Genomic DNA, 23,462 nt, shown 5'->3' with positions numbered 1-23,462 from the left:
CTAGTTCAGAAAAGAGCAAATCCTGGCACTCTTCCTCAGATACATGCCCATGCAAGTTAGTTGGAGTTCATCCATGCCAAGTCTCAGAATTTGACCCAATCAAAGATCAGTCTTTACAGTTAAGACAAAAAGATCCACCAAATCCAAGAAATCTGTGGGACCAAACATATTTAAATAGGTTTAAATGTTAGTTGTCTACACTGCAGGTATTCAGCACAGTTTTGTCACTGGCATGCCCATAGTGATGGCAAACCAGCTGCTTTCTGCATTTAGATGCCCAGGAACAAAGCTGTACTAGCAAAGCTACAGTAGCATAATAAAATCTGTATTGTTTTGCCTTTGTACTAGTCAAGAGGTCTGCATACTTGTAAAGAATACTTTAATTCTGTATTATTCACACTGGAACTCATACTCCTTTAATGTTGTACTCTCAGTTAAACCAGAACAACTCAAAATGAAAGGACTCAGTAGACACAGTAGCCATCTCCAAACTACAACAAGCACCATCAGGCCACCTGGAATCATGGAGTTTAAAAAGCTTTGTTTCAGCAGAAATGAGTGTTTGTGAGAAACAGTGAAGAGTGGGAATCACCATAGAAACAGATAGAGATAAAGGTATGAAAGAATAGGACATAAGCCCTTGGGAGCTTGACCTTAGGATAAACCTAGAAAGAAAGTTTTCTCACTGAGAGCTGGAGGAAAGAGGCTTGAATTCCTAAATAAAAATTCTTCCTGTATACTGGAAAGGGAGACTTTATCTATTATTTATGAATAACAGGACTGCACAAAAAATATCTGTATCATCAGTTTCTCCTCCTCATGAAGCAAATGTATCCTAACCTATGTTATCAAATAGAATGGACTTCCCCCCCACCTTTTTAAAATTTTCAGCACAATTTCTTTGTAATCTCAGTTCCAGCCTTCCTGAAGTCATTGATTCACCATCTGTAAATTTGGGGTATTGACTAGAGGGGAGTCAATAAGATAGCACTGTGAAGTCAAAGGCTGGAAGAATGCTGCATGTTGAAAGTACTTGGACAGTCTGCATACCTATGGATTTCCAAGCGTAAAGTTAAACATTACAGTTGTCAATAAGTGGCAGAGAGTTCTCATGGCCAAGAATCAAAGTTACAATGGTAAGCACCTTGAGGCTACAATACTACTGTCCTTTGCATCACACAAACTATACCTAAGAGCTGTTTTTTAATGTTGCAAAATAGATTCACTGGCGTATCTCCAAGTGTTAGAGGCACACAGGCAGTGCTCTTTCACTAAGATCATCTCATCTTCGAACTTGGTGGTTTTTTTCCTTGTCTATATCACTGGTAAGTGATGATGAGCATCGTTCTCTTCACACAAAATAGATGCCCAACCCTGGAGCTGGCTGCTAAAAAAGGATTGGTATTTTCAGTCTAATCTAGTATCTTGAGTAGATCCAATGCAATGTCTTGAGTACCAGTGTTACATGCTCATATTGGTTTGGTCACTTGAGAAATTGTTTAATATAAGCACACTTTGTAGAAATTCACTTAGAATAAGATAAAGTAACGACAACTTTGTTAATCTTGGACAACTTTGTATCTTGATATGGTAAGAGGTTTGAATTTGCCTGCCTGGGTTTGGCTGAGTACAAAATTACAATGGGGAGTACCTCATTATTCCAAAACCACTATTGCCATTGTTTAGCTTTCTTCTGTTACAGGAGAGTTTATTTTAAATCTTATGCAGTTTAAACTTGGGCTTGGATGGGAACATAAACAAGATTTAAGTCTATCCACAACAGCAATTTTCAGTGCTGGTGAGGCAGAAAAAGTCCGCCAAGTACTAAGAGTTTACAAAGTGGTGTAATGACTGAGGGGGGCACAGGGCTATTAGTGTTATTAGTAGAAGTGTTATTAAGACACCACTTTAAAATATAGAGCTCAAAGTCTTTCATGCAGCAGCTCAGGCTTGTACTGAATGTTTGACAGGCAGATTTTAGGTAAATGCTTAGAAAATTTGGAACAATTTATGGCATTTGACCTCACATTGAAGCAATATTCCTCCCCCCTTTTAAAAATTAAAAATAAAAAGGGAGGATTTAAAAAATAAAGTGTCTTTCTGGATTGTTCCGTAAACCTGTTGGATGAGCTGTGACTCCATAAAGTTTAGAAACTCATTTATTACGTTGGTAGATCAGACACTGCGCTTATTCACACAGTGCATCTCTAAAACCTAGCTTTCATTAGAACTGTGGGGAGGCCCAATCTTTCTCCCTTCACTTGAGAAGGTGAAGCTCAAGAAGATAATTAACCATGAAACAATGAGGAGGCTTGCTGGGTAAGCACTAGTGTGAAAACAGTTACTCCTCACAAAAGAGGGGAAATTAGCTGGCTGGATAAAAAAGGAAGTGTCAGACTGGAAGACTGAAAGGACTGCAAGCATAAGTAGATTGCTCTATGCATCATTAATACCATTTTTTTAACACTTAAACTTCTCTGCTTTCTAAAATTAAGTGCATTTAAATGCTATGTGCTAGAGGAGTTTAATATGCCATTTTAAAATAATTTCTCTTAAACTTTCCATTTTCATGTCTCACCAGTTTCAGTCATCCTTCCCATGTATGAAAAAAATTTGCCACCTTTTAGTCTTGTATTCTTGTTTACAAAGCCAACGTAAACAGAGCATTCTAAAAAGATTCAGTTCACTCATTGTATTTTGCAAGCCCATTATTTCACATTAATACTAATACTTTTATGAACAGAAAGTTTGTTTTGATTTTGCTCTCTCACAGAGTAAAGACTTATGATATGCGTTTCCTTTCAAAACTTCCTTCTACTCGAACAGTGTTCCCTGAAGCAGCCACATTTTTGGCAGAAATTCAGTTCTACACTATGCCAAAAGAAATAGAATAAACAAACACTGCTTAATGCAGCTGGCTAGGTAATTTACATATTACTGCACACCAAACATGAAGACCTGAATATGGATTAGAGCTACAGCGATGATACAAATGTCTTGTATGGAAGGAGAAGGGAAATACAGATCATCATTGCTAACGATTTACATTTTATTACTTAATGTATATTATTGTACCACTGACACAGAAATGTATGCACATATTTTAATATTAAACAGACGTATGTATTAGATTTTCTGTATATTTTATAGGGGGGAAAAATGTGCTAGAAATATCTTGAAAAAAATGTTAAGTGGGTATATTTCTCAAAGTTTTCTTCTGGTGAAAGCAAGCTACCTAAATGGCTATATCCTAGTCTTTGGAACTGGCAAAAAGAAGCCCTAAATACCACGAAAATCCTCTAGACATTCCTTAAAACTTCTTTGCTATACATGAAAACATAGTATAGGCAGACCCCTAAATCTGCAAGCTGAAGTACGTTCAAAGGCATCTGTCATTCTGGGTGAGATCAACAGTTCATCCAGCTGAGTCCATCTCCTGCAGTAGCCAGCGCTGAATGTTTATGGAAAAGTCAAAAAAACCTCAGACACATGGAATGGTATAGAAGCTGCCACTCCAAATTTGAGAAGTCAGCCTGTGGGGACTTTCAGACTTGGAGTTTAATAAGAATTAACTGAAGTCTCCTCCATTACTTTGTCTAATGACTTATTGAACTAATTTGTAATTATGCCAACATCCTGTAGGAACAAGTTTCATTTTTATGACAGACTGCATGAACACAGTATTCCTTTCTGATTGTTTTAAATCTCCTGCCTGATGATTTCATTTGGTACCTTTTACTTTACCTGTTAAGGAAAAGAATGAATCATTACATCTTATTTATTTTCATGCATTTTTAAAATAGCTTTTTTTTTATTGCATTCCTGTCTGCTTAAAGCTGATGCAGCTTCTAGAACATCCTGTAATATTTAATCATGAAACACTGATTACACATATACTTAGTGGAGATCCTCCAAATGCTTTTCCATAATAGCTGGAGGATTGGGGACCTATCACCCAGTATGGGAGGTCCTTGTAAGGTGGAAATAAGTGCTGTACAACCTGTCAGAAAATTCTGAAAACTATTTTGTTTGAGAACTCTTGAATCAAAATATCAGAAAATCAGCTTCAATTACACTCACATACCATTCCTTGCAGAACTAGGGTCTTTAAGGCTGCAGTGCAACTTGTCATTAAATTATTTTTTAAATCTCAAGTTTGTGACTTCTGTCTTTCCCTGAACTCTAAATTTTTAAACAGTGCTGGCCTGGGTCATGATCTGCTGCTTAGTGGATATTAGACACCTAAATAAAACACTGACTTCATCCTATAACCTGAACACTGTGAACTGCAATGAGTCGCTGTCTGCCGAGGACAATCAAATATGTGATCCTATACTTAGGTCTCTAAATAGGAAATGACTCCTTTTGAAATAAGACCTCTGTCCTTGAAAATAGGAACCTATCTAGGTTTTACTCTTTCTTTTTTTAATGAGTTATTTTTGCCATTTAAAATGTGTTTGACAGTTCTTTTAGCATCTGCCTGCAGTGGGAACATCAGATTTTCAGTTTGTGAATATTACATATTTACCTCTTAAACTGATTATTCCTGAAAATTCACTTGAAGATCCTATGCATCTTACAGTTCTAATTAATGTTTCAGGAGTAGGGCATTTCTTTTAATCAAAGCTGTTAAAAATGCTTTACCAACACTCTTTGGACCATTATGTAATTTGTAGCATGGAAAAAAGGTATGAATAGATTAGCAGAGAGTTGGTAGAATATATATCATCACACCATAAAGACCTAAACCTGCTACTGTGCTGTTGACTCTTCTCATTATAAAGTTACAAAGCTCATATTTCTATATTTTATAGGATTGAATTTTGCTGTCTCAAAATCTGAATATTTCCTAATTGATTATTGAACATTTAGTTTTAAAAAATCGTGGCAAGTTGTTACCTGTAAATGCAAAGAAATTAAGAATGCTAGATAGACCACCAATGAGGGTCAAATTCTATTACCTGGGAGAGACCTGGCACTGTTTTCATGATCACACTTTGAATTACAGAGCCGTGTGATGAGTTTTGAAGGCCTCACTGGCATCCTGATTCTCTTAAGAGTTTGTAAACACCAACCACAGAAAACATTCAGGTCAGCAGAAAAATATCAAGAGATTTCTACCAGCTATGAAATTCCCTCACCCAGTTCCAAAGAAGCACTAGTCTGAAATACAGAGCTGACAGTAAATAGCTGAGAAACAAAAGCATCTTCCAAACCCATGGATGAACAGAGAAGCTTTGTATATCACCAACCCCCAAAGATTTCTACCTTCTTACCAGCAAACACAGCACTACTGACCAGCCTCCAAAGTTCCTGAGGTAAAGTGTTTAAACAACCTTAAAATACATCAGTTTCCCCTTCTCTGAGTTTATACATTTGAACAGCTTCAACTTGAATTAACCAAAAAAGGAATACAGAAGAAATCCAAACAGGTCATTATTTTAAAATATAAATATATATACAGATGCATATCCACAATTTGTGGCACTGAGACAGAAAGTTTATTAAATTCTTGGCCTAATATAATGAAGCATCATAGAGAAAAAAAAATCAGAGGATATGTGATATAAACACTTGTCAGCCACTGAAACAGACTGCTCACAAGACACTACTTATCAGTACCTTAGTACAGTATTTTATACCCAAGTCCAGATACTATGCTTTGAGCTAGTTATACCACCAGAAACCCAGTCCTCTAACACTCTGATCATGATATTTTCTGTGTTTTCACTGTAATATGAGCTGTGAACAATAGTCATACATGATCAAGGAAGGATGCTTGGTTTAAAAGTAATAATAGGAAATAGATGTTTTATTTATTTTGCTTTTATAAGCTTTTATAACCTAAAGCAATGATCAGCCATTATGAGGGGTTCTCAGTCTCAGAAAGAGAAATCTGTCTTCCAACAAAGCAAGCAAATTTCAAATATGGCACAGAAATGCTCTGTGTTTTGTCAAGAAAAAAAAATCAAAGGGGGCTTGGATTAATTATTGCAGCAGTTGATTTTCTCATGAAAATAACTCCTCACTTTTAATGCAACTTCATTTCTCTTCCAGTGCTCATGCCAACCATAAAAAAAAAGTAGCGTTCACTGATCATATTGCAGAGTTTGCTGGGTACCCTGGAGAGGGCAAAGAAGCTAAATGTGATTTCAGAATTAGCAAGGAGTCACAGAAGAGAAATATGCATCTCAAAGAAGTATATCGAGTCCAGTTGAGGTGGATGGAGATTGAAACTTGCTTTTGTGGGACTGTGGTTGGACACGCAACACGAAGTGCTCTTGTAGGTTTCCTTATAATGCAGACTAGAAACTCACATGTAATCAACACCATCAACATTAACAGGAAATGTTACATGTCTGTAAATTTCAGTGCAGAGAAAAAGCTTGAAAGAGCAAGAATGCTGAATTACTCTTTCTGCTCTAGGTGGAGCAAAAATAAACTGCGCTGGAAGAAGCTTCACAGAAAAGTCTTTTCCCAGCATTGTCCACATTGAAATTGTGCTACACACAAAAGCTTTATGTCCACTGCTCCCTATTCATTAATGGAAAAGAACAAAGATCACACAAGCAACAAAGAAGTACATTTGCTTTCAATATTAACAATTCAGCCTACTCCCAAACCACCTTCTGGGACTCTAAAGAAAGATAGGAGTATGTACCTTTACTTTCCATCCTCTTCAAGGCAAGAACTCAGGCTTACCACAGTTTAAGAGTGAAACAGTCAAACAGGGCTGCTTTAGTCTTTGGAGCCTGGGTTAACCATTAGTCTCTTCTCGCCTAATCCAGCCAACAGCTAAAGAGTTCATAACATGATTAAAATTAAAGCAATAGCTAAAAGTCCACTTGGTGGCAGTAAGCCCTGATGACCACCTCTGAGGGGTTGCTTTCTCAGAGGGCTGGAATCTGTTCAGGTTTTGCTGGGGTTATGGTTTTTGCTTGGGCTTCCTATCATGTTACAAAGCCACGGCAAAACATGACAGCATCTAACCAGAGTGAGGGATGCAGTTAAATAATTTTGAACATTGGTAATATTGCATGAAGTATTTTACCTCTGGATCGTTACCCTGCACTGTCAGTTAGTTGCAACAGAAACCTTTGAAGTCTCTGAGGATAAAGAACAGTCCTCTGCAGAAAGATGTAAATGCATTGAGTTTTTCCTTTCCATTACTCTAAAGACCTACTGCTGCAGATGACCACTCAGAAGATTTTTCTCAAGAAAACAGGAGAGCATTTATCTGAATTTTTATTTAATTTTGAATAAACTCCACCAAGTCTGCATTTTTTTTTAACAAGATCTGCTCCACAAGATGAATTTTACCAGCTTCACTTTTGTCAGATCAACCAGACTCTGCATGCTGCCCTGATGGCTGCCATCATAACTATGGCTAGGCACCAAGAAAATTTTAAGAAATACAGAAGTTTTTGCAAGAATGTGGGGCATATCACTACCTTCAATTAAAATCAAGAAAAATCTAGACCTATGTTCACCATTTATGTTACTTCATTTTAAACTCTATAGATAATCATTTCATATCACTAATCAGGCAATTTGGAATCTCAAACCCATGCAACTCAATGGTGCACTATGCCACAGACTCTACAGTCTGCATTCATTTAAAGAAAATGTATTTTAAGCAAGTGCTAAAGTGAGCAGATTTAAGTGTTGAAAGACAAGTAAAACATGATAACTGACAGAAACAAATACAAGCAATCAAGATTGTACTGCCATGTGCTAAATGAAGAGGTTCAATATGAAACCAAAAATTACTCTCGATAGATAATGGAAAAAAAAACAATTAGTAAAGGTTCAAACATAAGTAATTCAGTAATTACTTTGTAAGGGAGAGAACATATAAGAGGTGTTCGGTATTTTACAACATGTAGTGTGCCCTCCTCAGCCAATTAAGTTATTTGTCATTCAGTATGTTGACACTTACGATGGACTTCTACATTTTATGAATGATTTTTAGCTATTTCTCACCTTACAAAATCATGACTTATGACAAAATAAGAATCTTTTAGAAACCAAAGTTTTGTTTAGTGGAGCTATCTAACTGATAGAACTGAACAATGACAGAGTAATTTTTTACCTATCAATGAAGGAGTTTTGTGAGGGGGGTTATTGATTTTTGTTTGTTTGGGGGTTTTGTTTGTTTATTTGTTTTTTAAGCTAAGAACAAGTGTCATACAATGACTTGAAAAAATATTTCATCAGTGAATTGAGCACAGAGAACTGAACAGGAGACACCATTTCTAGCGTTACTAGAAACTGTTTTCTTTTCCAGAGAGCATCACAGAAACACAAAAAACAGAGAAAAAGGATAAAGATACCAGACTAGAAGCATATAGTGTTCTCAAATAATTTGGTTTTCAAAGTACATTATAAGGAATGAAACCAAGAGGAAATTGGAAAAAATCCTAACCAAGGCTTTAAGTAGGCTCTTTACTGCCTAAGAAACAAGCCTGTGGAAAAGAAAGAGGTGCCTTTTTTGTGTGTTTTTTTTTTTCTTTAAAGTGAGCTGTCTCACCATTGCAGATTTTCCTGCGTCCTTACAACTCTAATTAAAATGTGGTAATTGGTTATGTTACCTCAATTACCATGATGCATGGACATTGATGCAAAGCGACACCAATTGAATCCCTTGGGTGTTATATCCCAAGGCCATCCCATTTATTGTGGCCTTATTATTTTCAATTATGTGGCTGGATGTACAGCATACTTTCAAGCCAATGCAGATGGGGGGTTTGCTGGACATAGAGTGCAGTGTACACATGGGATGACTAAAGAGAACAAGAGAAATAAAGATGTGGGTTTTTTTTTCATGAAGAATAGTAGTGATCAGACAAATGAATATCTGAGACATTTTCAGGACAATGGGAAAATTACAGCACCTTAACCCAAATCGCCTTAGCTCAAAATCTCTGTTTTAAAAGCATGATTAATACTGTCTTTTCAATAATTAGACCTCTCTGTTGAATAAGAAAAGGGATTGTCTGCTCCATAAAACAGATACGTTTCTCATTCAATGAATAACCAGTCTGGAGAAAAAGCAGTTTCTCCAGTCACCAAAAAGGCAAAAATACTGAATTGCAATTTAAGAACTAAAATCCACTAGAAACCACAGTTTTTTTCTCTCTTAGCCACAGGAGTGCAACAGTTTTATATACTCGAGTAACAGCAAAATAGTCCTAGGAGAGTGAATTTCCACAGTCACCTCATTGTAGCTTTCTATACAAAGACTTATCTGGCCTGGACAGGACATCTCCAAACATTTGTAGTGGCTGGAACAACTGAGTGAGGCTGAACATTGCCTATACCACTGGCTGAACAAACATGAAAAAAAAACCAAAACCCAAAAAAAAACCCAACAGAACAAACCCAAAACATAAAACAACTTAGGTATTTCCACATTGACCTTAGTACCCTAAACTTGCAGGCATGACCATGACAGGGTCTGTCCCAAACCCTTTTCAATCTGCTCAGTCTTTTCAAGCAGTAGTCTACTAGATCCTCTAAAGGAGAGGGCATAGTGAGTTAAAGCTTCTCCAGCTGTTGATCATGAGTTTTAGGAGGCAGCTTCAGGTTTAGCTGACTAAGGATTGCTGTTGCAACTGCCACACAGACTCCTTTTTCTTTCAACATGATTGCCAGCAGGGTCTTGTTAGCAAACTATAAGGTATTAGTGATTTCTGAAGCTACAGTTTAGGTGATATATAACATTGTATCAGCATATTATGTATGGAATGATAAATTTGGGGGAAAAGAATTTACCAGAAAAAAACAAAACAAACCAAAACACAACAGATGGGAGAAATAAAAACCTCTTTTGCTATAACAGATTAGAACTGCTTCCAGTAACAGACAAATGTCCTAGTGGTTTTTAAAAGTAATCTTTGTGATTTTTTTCATTGTATGAATAGTTCATTTTAGATTAATGTACTGCATCTACACACATTTTAAGATAAATTTTGGGTGTTTGTAGTACATGTTAATGTGTTCTTGCTATCCCTAAAATGATGATTCCCACTATTTCAAAAGCTGACCAAAATTACATTTTGCTGAATATCATCAATGAAGACAAACAATTCAAAGAAACTTCAGAGCCTTTTGTGGTTAATTCAAGTATTTCAGCCCAGATAAGTGGCTGAATATAAAAAGGGACAGAAGAAGGACAAAGAAAGTTCCCAGTAAACAAACTAAGAAGACAGTAGAAGATCAAGTGACTCTTGTACTTATATGAGGAAATATAAACATTTGGGTTATCTTACTTACTGTCAGCAAGTCAGATGCCATGAATGAGTCAGATGCTATCAGGGTATAAAAGCATCTCATTTGTTTTCATAAATTACAGTATTTTGTGGTCAACCACAAATAAAGACTTGTTACCAAGGGATACTGTTTGTGTGCCAGGACTGGCACACCATCAAATACAGAGAGATAGGGAAGCAGAAGAAGCAGTTCTGGTACCTACCCAAGAAATGACTACACAGGAACTGAGTGAAAAGGAAGGTTAGAACATGCCAACTCAGGCCAGAGAAGAAAAAAGAATCCTGCAGTGGCTGGGGCATCTTTAAATGCTGAGAACACAGATAGTTTTATCGACACAAGAAACCTGTTGATGCTGTCATACTTCAAAGAATTATATTATTATAAACAAGGTTAGGATGAGAGGCTCCAAAACAAAACAGCCCACAGTGGAAAATAGATGAGCATCCTGACAGCTCTAAATGGCTGCCGTTTCCAGCAGCAAGAGTGATATACTACCTGCCTGCTGAAAGTCAGCTCAACCCAGCAAATAACTCCAGACTTCCTCAGGCAAAGTTGGAACAAAGCAGCGTGCGCCTTGTGAAGTTCCAAGCATCCAGCTATATCAAGCAGGGTGTCACACTCATACCCTCACCATGCCTCAACTCCTGATCTATTGCAATCCCAAGCAGAAACACAGGACTGACTTTGCTCCTGCTGCAAGAGCTATGTCAAGCACTAATTAGCTCATAACAGTTCATAACAGAGTAACTGCAGGCATGAACAGCAAACTGCTTCCATGGGGCAGCTGCCCACATGCAAAACAAGATTATATACTTTCACCACAGTAACTTGGACCTCTGTTCAGCACTCTAAGCTTTCTCTCTTACAAATCCAACTTGTTTCTGTTGCAAGTTCAAGAGAAGATATATATTTGCTACAACAAGAAAATGATGAGTTTTGTAGGTAATCACCCTTATGGTGCTTTATCATTTAAAGAAACACCGTAGAAATCCCATCCGAGCTCTCTGGGCAGCTACAGAAACAATGGCCTCCAGCAACTAAACTTCAGGATTATGAACCCTGGTTTTATTTTGCTTTGGTTGTTTCCTAATACTGCACACACCTGTTCTTTGAGGCTCCAAGATTCACTTGTTTTTTCTACTGCTGGTTATCTTATTAAACGCTTTGTGTAGCACTAACCAGCAGCTTACTAGAGCTACTGATGTAATAGCCCTCCAATGGAGTGCTACAAAGATGATTAGGGGACCAAAGCACCTCTTCTTTCACAGATCAAACTTTTAAGGGCTTAATTGACCCTCCTCAAATATCTACACTACTTATATTGACATTTGACTACTCCCATACTTATAAAACCAACACTGGCTTTTCATCTGCTTTTCAATGACGTCTTCCTTCCTTGTTGCTTCGTAAGGAGACAATGCCTTTTTCGACTTGTCCTGAAAGTCTATTCAAATCTGTTCCTTCCTCAAGTCCCAGTTCAATCTTAGTACTTAAAGCAAAGCAGTCAATAAACCAAACAGGCAGAGGAGCACTCCTACTTTATACCATTTGATAAAAGCAGGCGAGAAGCAGATTATTATTACTTTCAACAGTTCACTTGTCCTCCTCACTAACTCACCACTTCTTGGCCCATTTAAACTAATAGCATCTTCTCTCAGGACCTGCTAGTGTTCTGAACAATGTCTTGTACATCTTCATGCTACACTAACTGAACAAGAGAATTACAGCTTCTGTTATTTTTGTATAGGAACTTTAACAAAAATAAGTCCAAAGTAGTATTTCACTATTAGATAATTGCTAGGAAGAGTGTATCAAGCATTTTTTCCCTTTTATTTGCTTGACATAAACCTAAAAACTTATATAAACTAAATATATGTTACTTGTTCTCAAATCTCACCAAGGCCTTTTAGTAGAAGTGCCATATAGGGCTACCACTGCTGTCAACGTAGCAGCAGTGTACAGAGTTCAGCATCCTGATAGCAGCACAAAACATGCTGAGCCAATTCATCCATTACAGTCAAGGATGTTACAGTAGGGATTATTTTGTTCCCCCTATGGTTTATTGTTTAAATGTAGATACTGCTTTGCAATATGGTTTTATGCTGTAGAAAACCTGTCTAATTTATGCCACTTAACGGATGGTTTAAGCAGAGTGCTATTTTGCCTCTTAGGAATCATTTCCCTGAGATAAAAGTAAATTAATGCTTTTAACTTATATTCAAATAACACAGAATTGTATATTAGTACACATCTACTGCTGAGATGCTAATTAAAGGCAGATGTAGTTACACAGAAAGTATTTTTTCTGAAATGTATTTGCAATCAGTGAAATATGTCTCTGGGTCCAGTTCTGTCAGGTACCAAGCAACTTGGCAAAAGGAGATTGTTTTCATCACTTGGCAGGATCAGTTGTGTGCAAACAGAACATGCATATTGTGAGTTTAGGTTATTAGTTTTGTCCACAGAATTTGTGAAAAACTAAGCCTTCACTTGTAGGCAGTAAAGTCTAAGAATGGTATCTTCATAGAATGGTCTAGGTTGGAAGAGTCCACCTAGTCCAACCCCCTCTGCAGTAAGCAGTGCCATCCTCAAATAGATCAGGTTGCCCAGAGCCCTGTCAAGCTTTATCTTGAGTATCTCCAGGGATGGGGCCTCAACTACTTCCCTGAGCAACCTGTTCCAGTGTTCCACTACCCTCATGGTAAAGAACTTGTTCCTAACATCCAGTCTAAATCTACTCCTCTCTAGTTTGAAGCCATTGCCCCTCATCCTCTCTCTACAAGCCTTTGTAAACAGTTCCTCTCCAGCCTTCTTGTAGGTCCCCTTCAAGTACTGGAATGTAGTTATTAGGTCTCCCTGGAACCTGTCCTCATAGCAGAGGTGCTCCAACCCCCTGATCATTTTCATGGCCCTCCTCTGGGGCCATTAGGACCACTCCATCAGGTCCATGTCCTTCCTGTATTGAGGGCTCCAGAGCTGGATGCAGTACTCCGTGTGAGGTCTCACCAGAGAGTCAGTCTTCAGTCAGAAGAAAACACTCTGAGATTAAAGTGTTTGTCTTGCACTGAAAAAGTGTCTTCCATGAATGAAAGCACCTAAGATCTTTCTAAATAAAGCATCACTCACCGAGTCTTTTTCCAGTCTCTTCTGCAGCCTTGTTTGCCACTGGACAGCTTGCATGACAATGGCTTCCCACCTCCTTTCAAGGTTCACAATTATCAACTGCATGGACTGGTGATCTGCATTTAGGTTGCAGGTCTCCTGATCATCCAGGAGGTGCTGGCATAAGCGCAGCACAGAGGCTACCCCACGACGTCTCTGCTTGATCTCACAGCACAGAGACTGCAGGAGAGACAAACAACAGATGTCAGCGTGGAATACTTTGCAAATTAAAATATTATCTGATGTTTACTGATGCCCAATCTCTGTCTTACAATATTTTTTTCCAGCTCTTCATAAATTCCCATACTTAGTGTCAAAGTTCAGTGTTTTATTTTCAGGTAAACACAGTCTTAATCTTAATAGCACAGAAGGAGTAAAGTTACTTTCATTCTTCAAACAAATGCCATACATAGCTAACTGTCTCAACAGTGTTCACATTTTATGGTGAGGGCTGTTCTATTCTTCCTTTTTTTTTTTTTCTTTTCCTCTTTTCCTTTCAGCTGGGACACATCTGAAATAAGTTACCCTGACAGTAATCAGTTTCAGAAAATCTTCAGGAAAAAACAGAGGGTGGGGGGGAATTGTATTCATACAAAAACAATATATATATTTTTAGAAGAAAAAAAAGCCCAAACCCAACAGAAATTATGGATCTTGGGTATCCTATTGAAGGAGAAACATTAAGGAGAAACATTAAGGAGAAAATTCAGTATAAAATTCTTTACATTTTTTTTTTTTTTAAATCATAAAACATTTCCAGGGCAGTTCCATATTCAAGTAAATATAGGAATACTGTGATAACTGTAGCCTTCTTAGAGATGAGCAATTCACTGCATTTATTTCATCATAGTGATTCCCATGCTACCAAGAATGCAGACAAGCACTAAGCTCTAGTATTGCTGAATATTGATGGGAGCCAGGGCATGTTGGTTCTGTGCCAGAAACCCAAGTAACTACACTGAGAATCTCATTGAACAGCAATATAAATAATGCATCCTACATGCCAAAACTAAAGAGAGATCTACCACCCAGAAGCAGTTAATGGCGTGGGGTGCTTTTGAGAATGGTTTTATCCACAATCACACTCTACTGTCATTCAATGCTAGATCAGGATTTTATTAACTCATACTGCATTTTAATAATCATATCTAGGAAGCTGGGGGTACAGAAGGCACAGACACATCTGAGGATGACTGCTTCAGCCCAGCTTCTGAGATGCTATAATTTTGAACCATGCAATGCTGTAAGTATTCAACTATTGCCATAGGCCTGTGCTACTTCTGAATTTAACAGGACCGTGCTTCACACGTGGGAGCTTTCCACATAATTTAAATTGTAACTTGCCAACATCTGTTTCCCTCTGTGGGATGCCAGAGATGAAAGTGTATGACCCCATGAGAAAATCTGAACTATCATCTTTTTTTGAAGACAGGGTATTTGCCTTTAAGCTTCGAGTTAATCACGAAAAGCAAACAAACCCAGACATGGTATCTCTCAAAGCTCTCACAAGTGTTAACTTATAAAAAATGACGACCTGCCCTCCTGAATTTTATTAACAAAACAATAATGTAATATAGAAAGTAAATTCAAGTCCCAGATTTTCATATCACTTTTTTTCCTTTAAAAATTGGAATTTATGCTTAGAAATGTTGAGCCTTGAAGGACTATTTTGCTGCTGGAATCAGAGAATCAATCAGAGAATCACAGAATGGCTTAGGTTGGACGGGACCTTAGAAATCATCTACTCCAACCTCCCTGCCATGGGCAGAGACACCTCTCAACTAGATTTGGCTGCTTAATCCAACCTTCAACACCCCCAGGGAGAAGGTATCCACAACCTCCCTGACCAACTTCTTCCAGAGTCCCACCACCCTCATACTGAAGATCTTCCTAAGATCCAGTCTAAAGCTTCTCTCCCTTGTCTTAAAACCATTGCCCCTTGTCCTGTTGCTAGAACTCTTATGAAAAGTCCCTTTCCAGCCTTCCTGTGGGATCCCTTCAGGTATTGGAAGGCAGCTCTATGGTCCCCCCAGAGTCTTCTCTGCTCTAGGCTGAATACCTCCAGCTCCCTCAGCCTATCCTCACAGCAGGTGTTGCAGCCCTTGGATCATCTTTGCAGCCTCCTTTGGACTCACTCCAGTAGCTCTGTGGCCTTCTTATGATGGGGACACCAGAACTGGACACCATATTCCAGGTGGGGTCTCACAAGAGCAGAGTAAAGGGGCAGAATCCCCTCTCTTGACCTGTTGGCCACACTCCTCTTGATGCAGCCTAGGATAAGATTTGCCTTCTGGGCTGCATGAGAACTCCAGGCTCATGTAACAATAAACTGAAAGCTTGAAGCAAAACATTGATATAGACATTTAAAAATATACATCTTTTCTTTGCCTATGGATAGCATGCAAGTGATCTTTTAAATTTATTTTTATTTTTTTATCCAAAGCCTTCAAGAGAAAGGATGATTAAACCAACAAACATAGCTGAATTACTAATCTACTTTCACTGGCACCATTGGCCTGTTCTAACACTTAAAAGATTGCTTATTAATCAACAAGGGTAAACAAGACAATGCAATCTCATTCAAAGCAGAAGTTTTAATGCTGAGAAGGATTTGTGTTCGAAATGTGAATCTAGATAAGGCTTCATTAGAAGACATCTTAAAATGATTACGTAGGTTCCATCATAACATAGAGCAAGTAGCATGTTAGCAGGTAGACATTTCCTACAGATGTTCCACTTATTGATATAATGCATTCTATAGCTACTCAAATTACCCTAACTCTGTAATAGCTAGAATTCTATTACTTCTATAATGAGAGAACCCTGTACATTTAATATTTCTGAATTTTAAAGAAGGTGAATGACAAATTCCCAAACCAGTATTTATGGCAAAATATGACCAGGAATTTTATTATTCAATTCACACCAGAGCTGCATTTTCACTTACGTTTCCTGAACTTGCCCTTATTTATTTTCCTAGAGTTCATTACTAGTTTCCTTCATAGTTCTTGATGTAACACCACCGCTGGCACATTTCCTTCTTGATGCTGTTCATTAGCCTCACATCTTATCAGAAAAAAAACCCAACCAAACAACAAACCAATACAAAAATCCACCTAAACACAAAGTTAGGGTTCATATTTTATATTTTATAGCAGCTAGACATTTCAGTTTTATGGAAGTGACAGTAAGTTCACTCCAAGCTATGTAGATCTGTATTAACTTAATGGGAGTCAATATAGCTCAGGATCTGGCCTCATAATATTAAGTTACCTTGATCTATCTAATTATGCCATCTCTTACAAATATTGGGGAAGGGGGGTTGATACAATATAATGGAATATGGTGAAGTAAAGAGTACTCTGTAGGAGTTTAAGCGAGGCCTTTACATTGTGTTATCTGAAAGCAGAGCTACAGAATCCAAGTCATCCAAGTAATTTCTAATTTACATCAATTTTACACCAGGATAATAACAGTAGCTTTACTGAAGCTATTCCTGATTTACATGGCTGTGACAGTACAATTAGGCCTATGGCACTTTTGTTTCAGTTTTATTACATGATATTATGGTTAATATTAAACAAGAGAAGAACGAAGTGCTTGTATCTAACACTGTGTTGAAAGAGTTGGCAATAGCAGCAACACTTTAAAAGCCAGAGAACTTCATCATGTAAAGACATCTTTAAAACCTATATAATAGCACTAGCAATAACGAATTTAAGCAGTATTAGGATCTGGTATACATTGTCCTAAAAAAGGACACAATAATTGCCTGTATCCTATGACATGACATCTCAGAGTGTGGTATATCCATTCATATTCTGCCTTTGTTAAAATAGCATGCTTGTATAAAACCCTGCCAATATGGCAATTGTACATCCAAAGTGTGCTTCCAGGACTACGGCTATTTTGATTATGTCCAAGGTACGTTCTACACTGAGAATTAACTGAGGTAATTCATTATTGAATTATTTTTAAAAAAAAAAGAGAAAAGAAAAAAAGAAGAAAGATGGAAGATGAATATCTCTACTGAGGCTTGGGTCTGATAGTCTACAGCTGCTATAGCAAGATGCTGGGTACTTGACAGATCAGCAAATTAGGAAATGGGCTCAGAAGCATCACTTAGGCTTGCTTAGCCTGCCTGTGTGCAGAAGATTTGCTGAAGTATAGATATTATCCATTTTTGATTGTGATTCCTCACACCATCCTGTGTCCATTGACTTGTGGTAACTGTAAACACAATCAGTTATTGTCTTTACAAACACAAATGTGGGAGAAACATACTTAAATAATTTGCAGTGACATTTAAATCAATGTATTTGACTTTTTGCTGCAGACTAAGAGCATACACAGTAACTGCAGCTGCTGTGTATGAACCTGAGTCCTTTGCTTTGCAACAGATACCCTGATAACATTGAAGTGTTATTCATTATGGTGTTATTACAAGTGATGGTTTCCCATACTGAGAATTCTTGTCTGTACTGCTAGAATCTTGGAGGATTTTTCTTCCCTCTGCCTACTCCTGTTTTCAGTGCTTTGAAGTTATCACCCGCATAGCTAAAAAGGGCTAGCTGAAACTACTTTCACAGCTTGTTAATATCATGCCTTAAATCATCTGGAAAAGCCCCTGCTGAGTTGCATGACATCAAACACTCTTTCCAAGCCATGGGCTAATGGCACTATCTGTGGGAATGGAAGTAGCCATGATCTGAACAGAAGGTGCCCTGCATAGCTGCATGACTCCTAAGCAAATGGCATGTGACCAGAAATACATTTGCAGCTTTAGACAGTGCCAAAGCATATGGAAGACATAGAGTGGTAGAAGTTGAGAAATACTAGAGCACCTTCAAACCCAAATCATCCTGCAGCCTTCCTGCAGTGTATTGACACCTCAGCTGTATGCCACACTACCTGCTGTGCACAGGTGAAGGACATGGATGGGGAGTTAGCTTTGTCACACAAGATGGTAGATGAGTTAGCCACTGAACCATTGTTAGAACAAAGTGTTTAATTTATATTAATTAACTAATATTAATATATTTTATACACAAATATATATTATATTACCTATTAAATATTAATATTTTTATATTTTAAAGTGGTGAGGTGCTCAGTAGATTCAGTGAGACTATTTGTGCTTCAAAATAGTGTAACAGTTAATTTAAGATTAGTTTTGTTCACTTGAATCCACATATAATCACCACATAAAATGTTGAGGTATGATTTTTGTAGCACCATTTATTATGTAGAATCATAGAATCAGTCAGGGTTGGAAGGGACCACAAGGATCATTTAGTTCCAACCCCCCTGCCATGGGCAGGGACACCTCACACTACATCAGGCTGGCCAGAGCCTCATCCAGCCTGGTTGCAAACACCTCCAGGGACGGGGGCTCAACCACCTCCCTGGACAACCCATTCCAGGCTCTCACCACTCTCATGGTGAAGAACTTCTTCCTCATGTCTAGCCTGAATCTCCCCACTTCCAGCTTTAACATGTATTGTTTAGGGAATTAGTTTTTATGGGATCTGAAGTTCTTTCAGTAATTTCTGTCTGTCTTGCTTTGACTCTACAACTAGGAATAATAAAGGTCCATGCGGAGATACTCTGAGCTTTGAAAATAGTTGGAAAATGACAAAAGGTAACTTAGGTGGATTTTCTTTGTGCTTTCAGGTTCAGAAGAAATTCTAAGGATCACAAGATGTTAGGGGTTGGAAGGAACCTCTGGAGATCATCCAGTCCAACCCAATGATATTTCTATGCTTAACTTATGTTTCCATGTGTGGGCAATACTGGGTGTTTTTAGGAAAGTGAAAGCAGCTTGAATGCAGATAAACCAGAAATGATCAGGGGGTTGGAGCACCTCTGCTACAAGGACAGGCTGAGGGATCTGGACTTGTTCAGTCTGGAGAAGAGGAGGTTCAGGGAGACCTAATAGCAGCCTTCCAGTACCTGAAGGGGGCTACAAGAAGGATGGAGAGAGCCTGCTTCCAAAGGCCTCTGGTGATAGGACAAGGGTTAATGTCTTCAAATGGAAGAAGAGCAGATTTAGATTGGATGTTAGGAACAGGTTCTTTAAAATGAGGGTGGTGGAACACTGGAACAGATTGCCCAGGAAAGTGGTTGGGGCCCCATCCCTGGAGATATTCAAAGTGAAGCTCAACAGGGCTCTGGGCAACCTGATCTAGTTGAGGGTGCCCCTGCTGACTGCAGAGGGGGTTGGACTAGATGATCTTCGGAGGTCCCTTCCTACCCAGACCATTCTATGATTCTAAGAGAACATTTCCCTCTACCCTTGGATTGTTAAAGGCTTACTCTTTCTCGTTGTTACAGGATATGGGGAGAGTATGATACCCTTCTAACTGCATCAGTTGTTGCCTGACAGAAAGCAAAATGAAAGTGGAACTGATGTTATTCAGTACAACACCCATATGCAGAAATGAAGGCAAATTCTGAGAATGGAAGCTACCTTCACATAAAACAATTTAACTGCAATTCTAAAAAAATGTAATTTGGCTTTTTATACCTGATTTTTGGCTAGTATTCAAAAGTTCTAACTAAAAATGTTTAACAGCATTAATACATCAATAAAGGGAAAAAATGCTTGCAAATACTGAGTAAAATGTAGTTCCAGAGTTTTCTGTAAAATGGCAATCCTTGTTAGAACTTCTGTTGGGGTATTGCATCTCTGTATTTCGAATCCTATTCTTAACAGGGCACATGGTGAAAATAACAATTTCTGTTTCTGAACAAGAAAGAAAACCAATAATTCATTAAAAAATACTAGTAAGAAAGTAATTCCTCAAAATAAAAGAGCTAAAGATAGGAAATGAATGATGATTTGTCACCTTTTAGAAAAATACTGCCAAACCTGTGTGCTTTTACTGTTTTCAAGGTTAAAAGAAAATGTCACCTAATATGGGAACTCTACTCAGTTGCATACTGTGGGGCTTAATCTATACTGAAGCTAAATATTCTATAAGTATGCAGTGAAGTGCAAAAAACAGCAATTGAAAAATGACATGATTAAATGGCACAACATGCAATCATTTGCTCTCAATTATATCAATGTATCTTCTTCATTTCAAGGAGTCAGGCAGAAATATTGTTTTTTAAATGCCTCTATTAAATTGGGCACCAATAATAAAATAGATGAGAGTCCTAATAAGCTCATTTACGTAACATACATCACACACCACAAAACTATTCCCTCCAAACAGGTTTGTTCATAGATTTGTCTCCTGGTTGTCACCAGCCTTGGCTATATTAAAAGATTTTAAAGGCACAAGGCTTGCAGACTGTTCAGTAGAAAATCTTTGTACTTAACCCTTGAGAGATGTTTAATGCTAATTATGGAAAAAGTATTGATATAATATCTTTGCTGTCACATTTTATTACAATGATGGTCATAACAGAGTCTGGGACTGACATTTTAGAAATATCATCTAATTGCAAGTCAGAAATACAGAATTACAGTTCAAAGTAGAATATGACTTCTTTCAAAACAGTGAACTGATTCTCTTTATTTAAAAGCCCTACTTTTAATAGCATTACAACTACTACATTGTTACACTGATCATATCTCTCTGTAACTCACAGCTTCACAAAGTGTTACAATATCTCTCTTACAAGTCTGAGCACAGTTCACCATGTTCCTTGTGAACTGTGTCTGTTTCTGTACATATTAAAAATGGCAATGAACTAATAGGAAAAAATACTTCATTTTTGCACTGGCTTCAAGAATCTACATAAGTGCTACATTCCACAGATAATCAGAGAATCACAGAATGTTACAGGTTGGAAGGGACTTTGAGAGATCATCCAGTCCAACCTCACTGCCAAAGCAGGATCACCTAGGGCACGCCAGACAGGAAAGCACCCAGGCAGGTTTTGAAAGTCTCCAGAGAAGACTCCATAACCTCTCTGGACAGCCTTTTCCAGAGCTCCATCACCCTCACCACAAAGAAGTGTCTCCTTGTGTTGAGGTGGATCCTCAAGTGCTCTAGCTTGTACCTGTTGTTCCTTCTCCTATCACTGGGCTCCACCAAAATGAGACCATCAGCTTCATCTTGACACCCACCCCTCAGGTATTTATAGACATTAATAAGATCTTCTCTCAGTCTTCTTTTCTCAAGACTAAACAGCCCTAGGTCTCTCAATCTCTCTTCATAGGAGAGATGTTCCAGTCCTGCAATCATCCTCATGCTCATATTCATTCATTTGATTAGTATTAAAAATTACATGGGAATTTGTGTTTATTTGCAATCAATAATGCAAATAAATCCATTAATTAGGTAAATAGGTTTATTTTAAATAAAATATTTATTTTTAAATAGCATTCTAGAAGTACCTGTGTTCATTCTGACTTTTCTCTAGAAGTGCAGTTCTAATACTAAACCCAGTAACAATCCAGAGTAGATGTTTCAGGGATCATTCCCTAAAAGCTGCTATAATATCTACATGAAGCTTTTTAATTTCTCTGTTCTATTCCTTATGCTTGCCTAAGGACTTCAAAATATTTGTTTGTAAGAATATAGTTCAATGGTCTGTTATTTAGCTCATATTCCCATGTAACTAGTAATATGTAATATAACTCTCTTTATAAATTAAAACCACTATTAAAATTCCAGACATATAAAACAATATGAAGATTAAGTTCCTATAAAAGAAACTATAATAGCTTACAGATTGCTTGCATCATTACTAAAGTGCTGGTATCTATTACAGCGTCTCCCTGGAATAAAGAATGCACTTTTGGCAATAATCTGTTAAAAAAGTGTCCATTATTGTTAAGATGCTCCTATCTTAAGCTCTAAACTAGTGTGCAATTACAGGAAGGTAACTTTTAAAAATCAAAGTTGGATGTCAATGCATCTTCCCTACTGAAATGTAACATAGTTTTTTTCCAAGCCTTTTTTTTCTCATGTTGCCTACAAGGGATTAATTAAATTCATTTTCACACTGAAATATTTTAGAGCTATTTACTACACACTGCAAAGTTGGGGTTAACTTTGTTCCAGGGGATAAGCCAAGTCATTCAGACTGAGGAGCCAGACGTGATGGCAGGAGGATTCATTTTTCTAGTCTGGCACTGTTTGTGTTTATAAATGCCTTTGGTTCATGCCCTCTTTTCATTCAATTTGGGAAGTTCTCTTTCCAGTGAAAAAGATTCAAAGGAGAAATACTGAAAGAAGTAGCACAATTTGCTAGGGTTTCTTTTCTGACCCCAGAAAATGCTAAAATAAAAGTAGGGAGAGGATTAGACAGGTAGGATAAATAATAGTGCTATGCTTGGCTTTTGTAATGAATACTCAACCATGCTACCCAAAAATTCATTTTCCTGTAGCAGACATTACAAACTTCACACCAAGATCAGCACACTGGGCAGCATTTCAAATAAATGTGTATAGAAATTTGTGAGATTAAACTACTTAAAAGGTAGGTAGAAACTACAAAATCAAGTAAGAGATAATTTAGGCTCAATTTTACTTCTACTTCTAAGAATTCACTTAGAATTGTAGATTAAAAGAAATCAAGATGGTTCCCAACATATATCACAGATTAGATCATAAAATTGTAGATCATAGAATGGTTTGGGTTGGAAGGAACCTCCACAAGTCACCTAGTCCAAAACCCTGCAGTAAGCAAGGACATTCCCCATTAGATCAGGTTTCCCAGAGCCCTGTCGAGCCTGACCTTGAATATCCCCAAAGATGGGGCCTCAACTACTCCCCGGGCAATCTGTTCCAGTGTTCCACTACCCTTATGCTAAAGAACACCTTCCTAACATCCCATCTAAATCTCCTCTTCTCTAATTTCAAACCGTTGCCCCTCATCCTATCACTGCAGGCCTTTGTAAACAGTCCCTCTCCAACCTTCTTGTAGGACCCCTTCAGGTACTGGAACATTATTAGGTCTGCACAGAGCCTTCTCTTCTCCAGGCTGAACCACCCCTGCTCCCTCAGCCTGTCCTCATGGGAGATGCCAAAAAACTCTCTCCAACTGCCTAAAAACTTTAGGTATCAGAA

The 23,462-nt window shown here is 37.8% G+C and overlaps 1 protein-coding gene across 1 annotated transcript in view; it reads right to left on the bottom strand.

Annotated features, from left to right (window-relative positions):
* AKAP6 (A-kinase anchoring protein 6) overlaps positions 1 to 23,462 on the bottom strand; it is a 218,574-nt gene that overhangs the window by 11,117 nt on the left and 183,995 nt on the right. Inside the window, exon 11 of the mRNA XM_054400703.1 lies at positions 13,399 to 13,614. Coding sequence (XP_054256678.1) covers positions 13,399 to 13,614 — 216 coding nt within the window. The remainder of the gene's footprint in view (positions 1 to 13,398; positions 13,615 to 23,462) is intronic.

This window comes from Indicator indicator, chromosome 4, assembly GCF_027791375.1.
Source record: "Indicator indicator isolate 239-I01 chromosome 4, UM_Iind_1.1, whole genome shotgun sequence".
Lineage (NCBI taxonomy): Eukaryota > Metazoa > Chordata > Aves > Piciformes > Indicatoridae > Indicator > Indicator indicator.
Note: the sequence above shows the minus strand (reverse complement) of the source record. Positions and strands in the feature narration are given on the sequence as shown.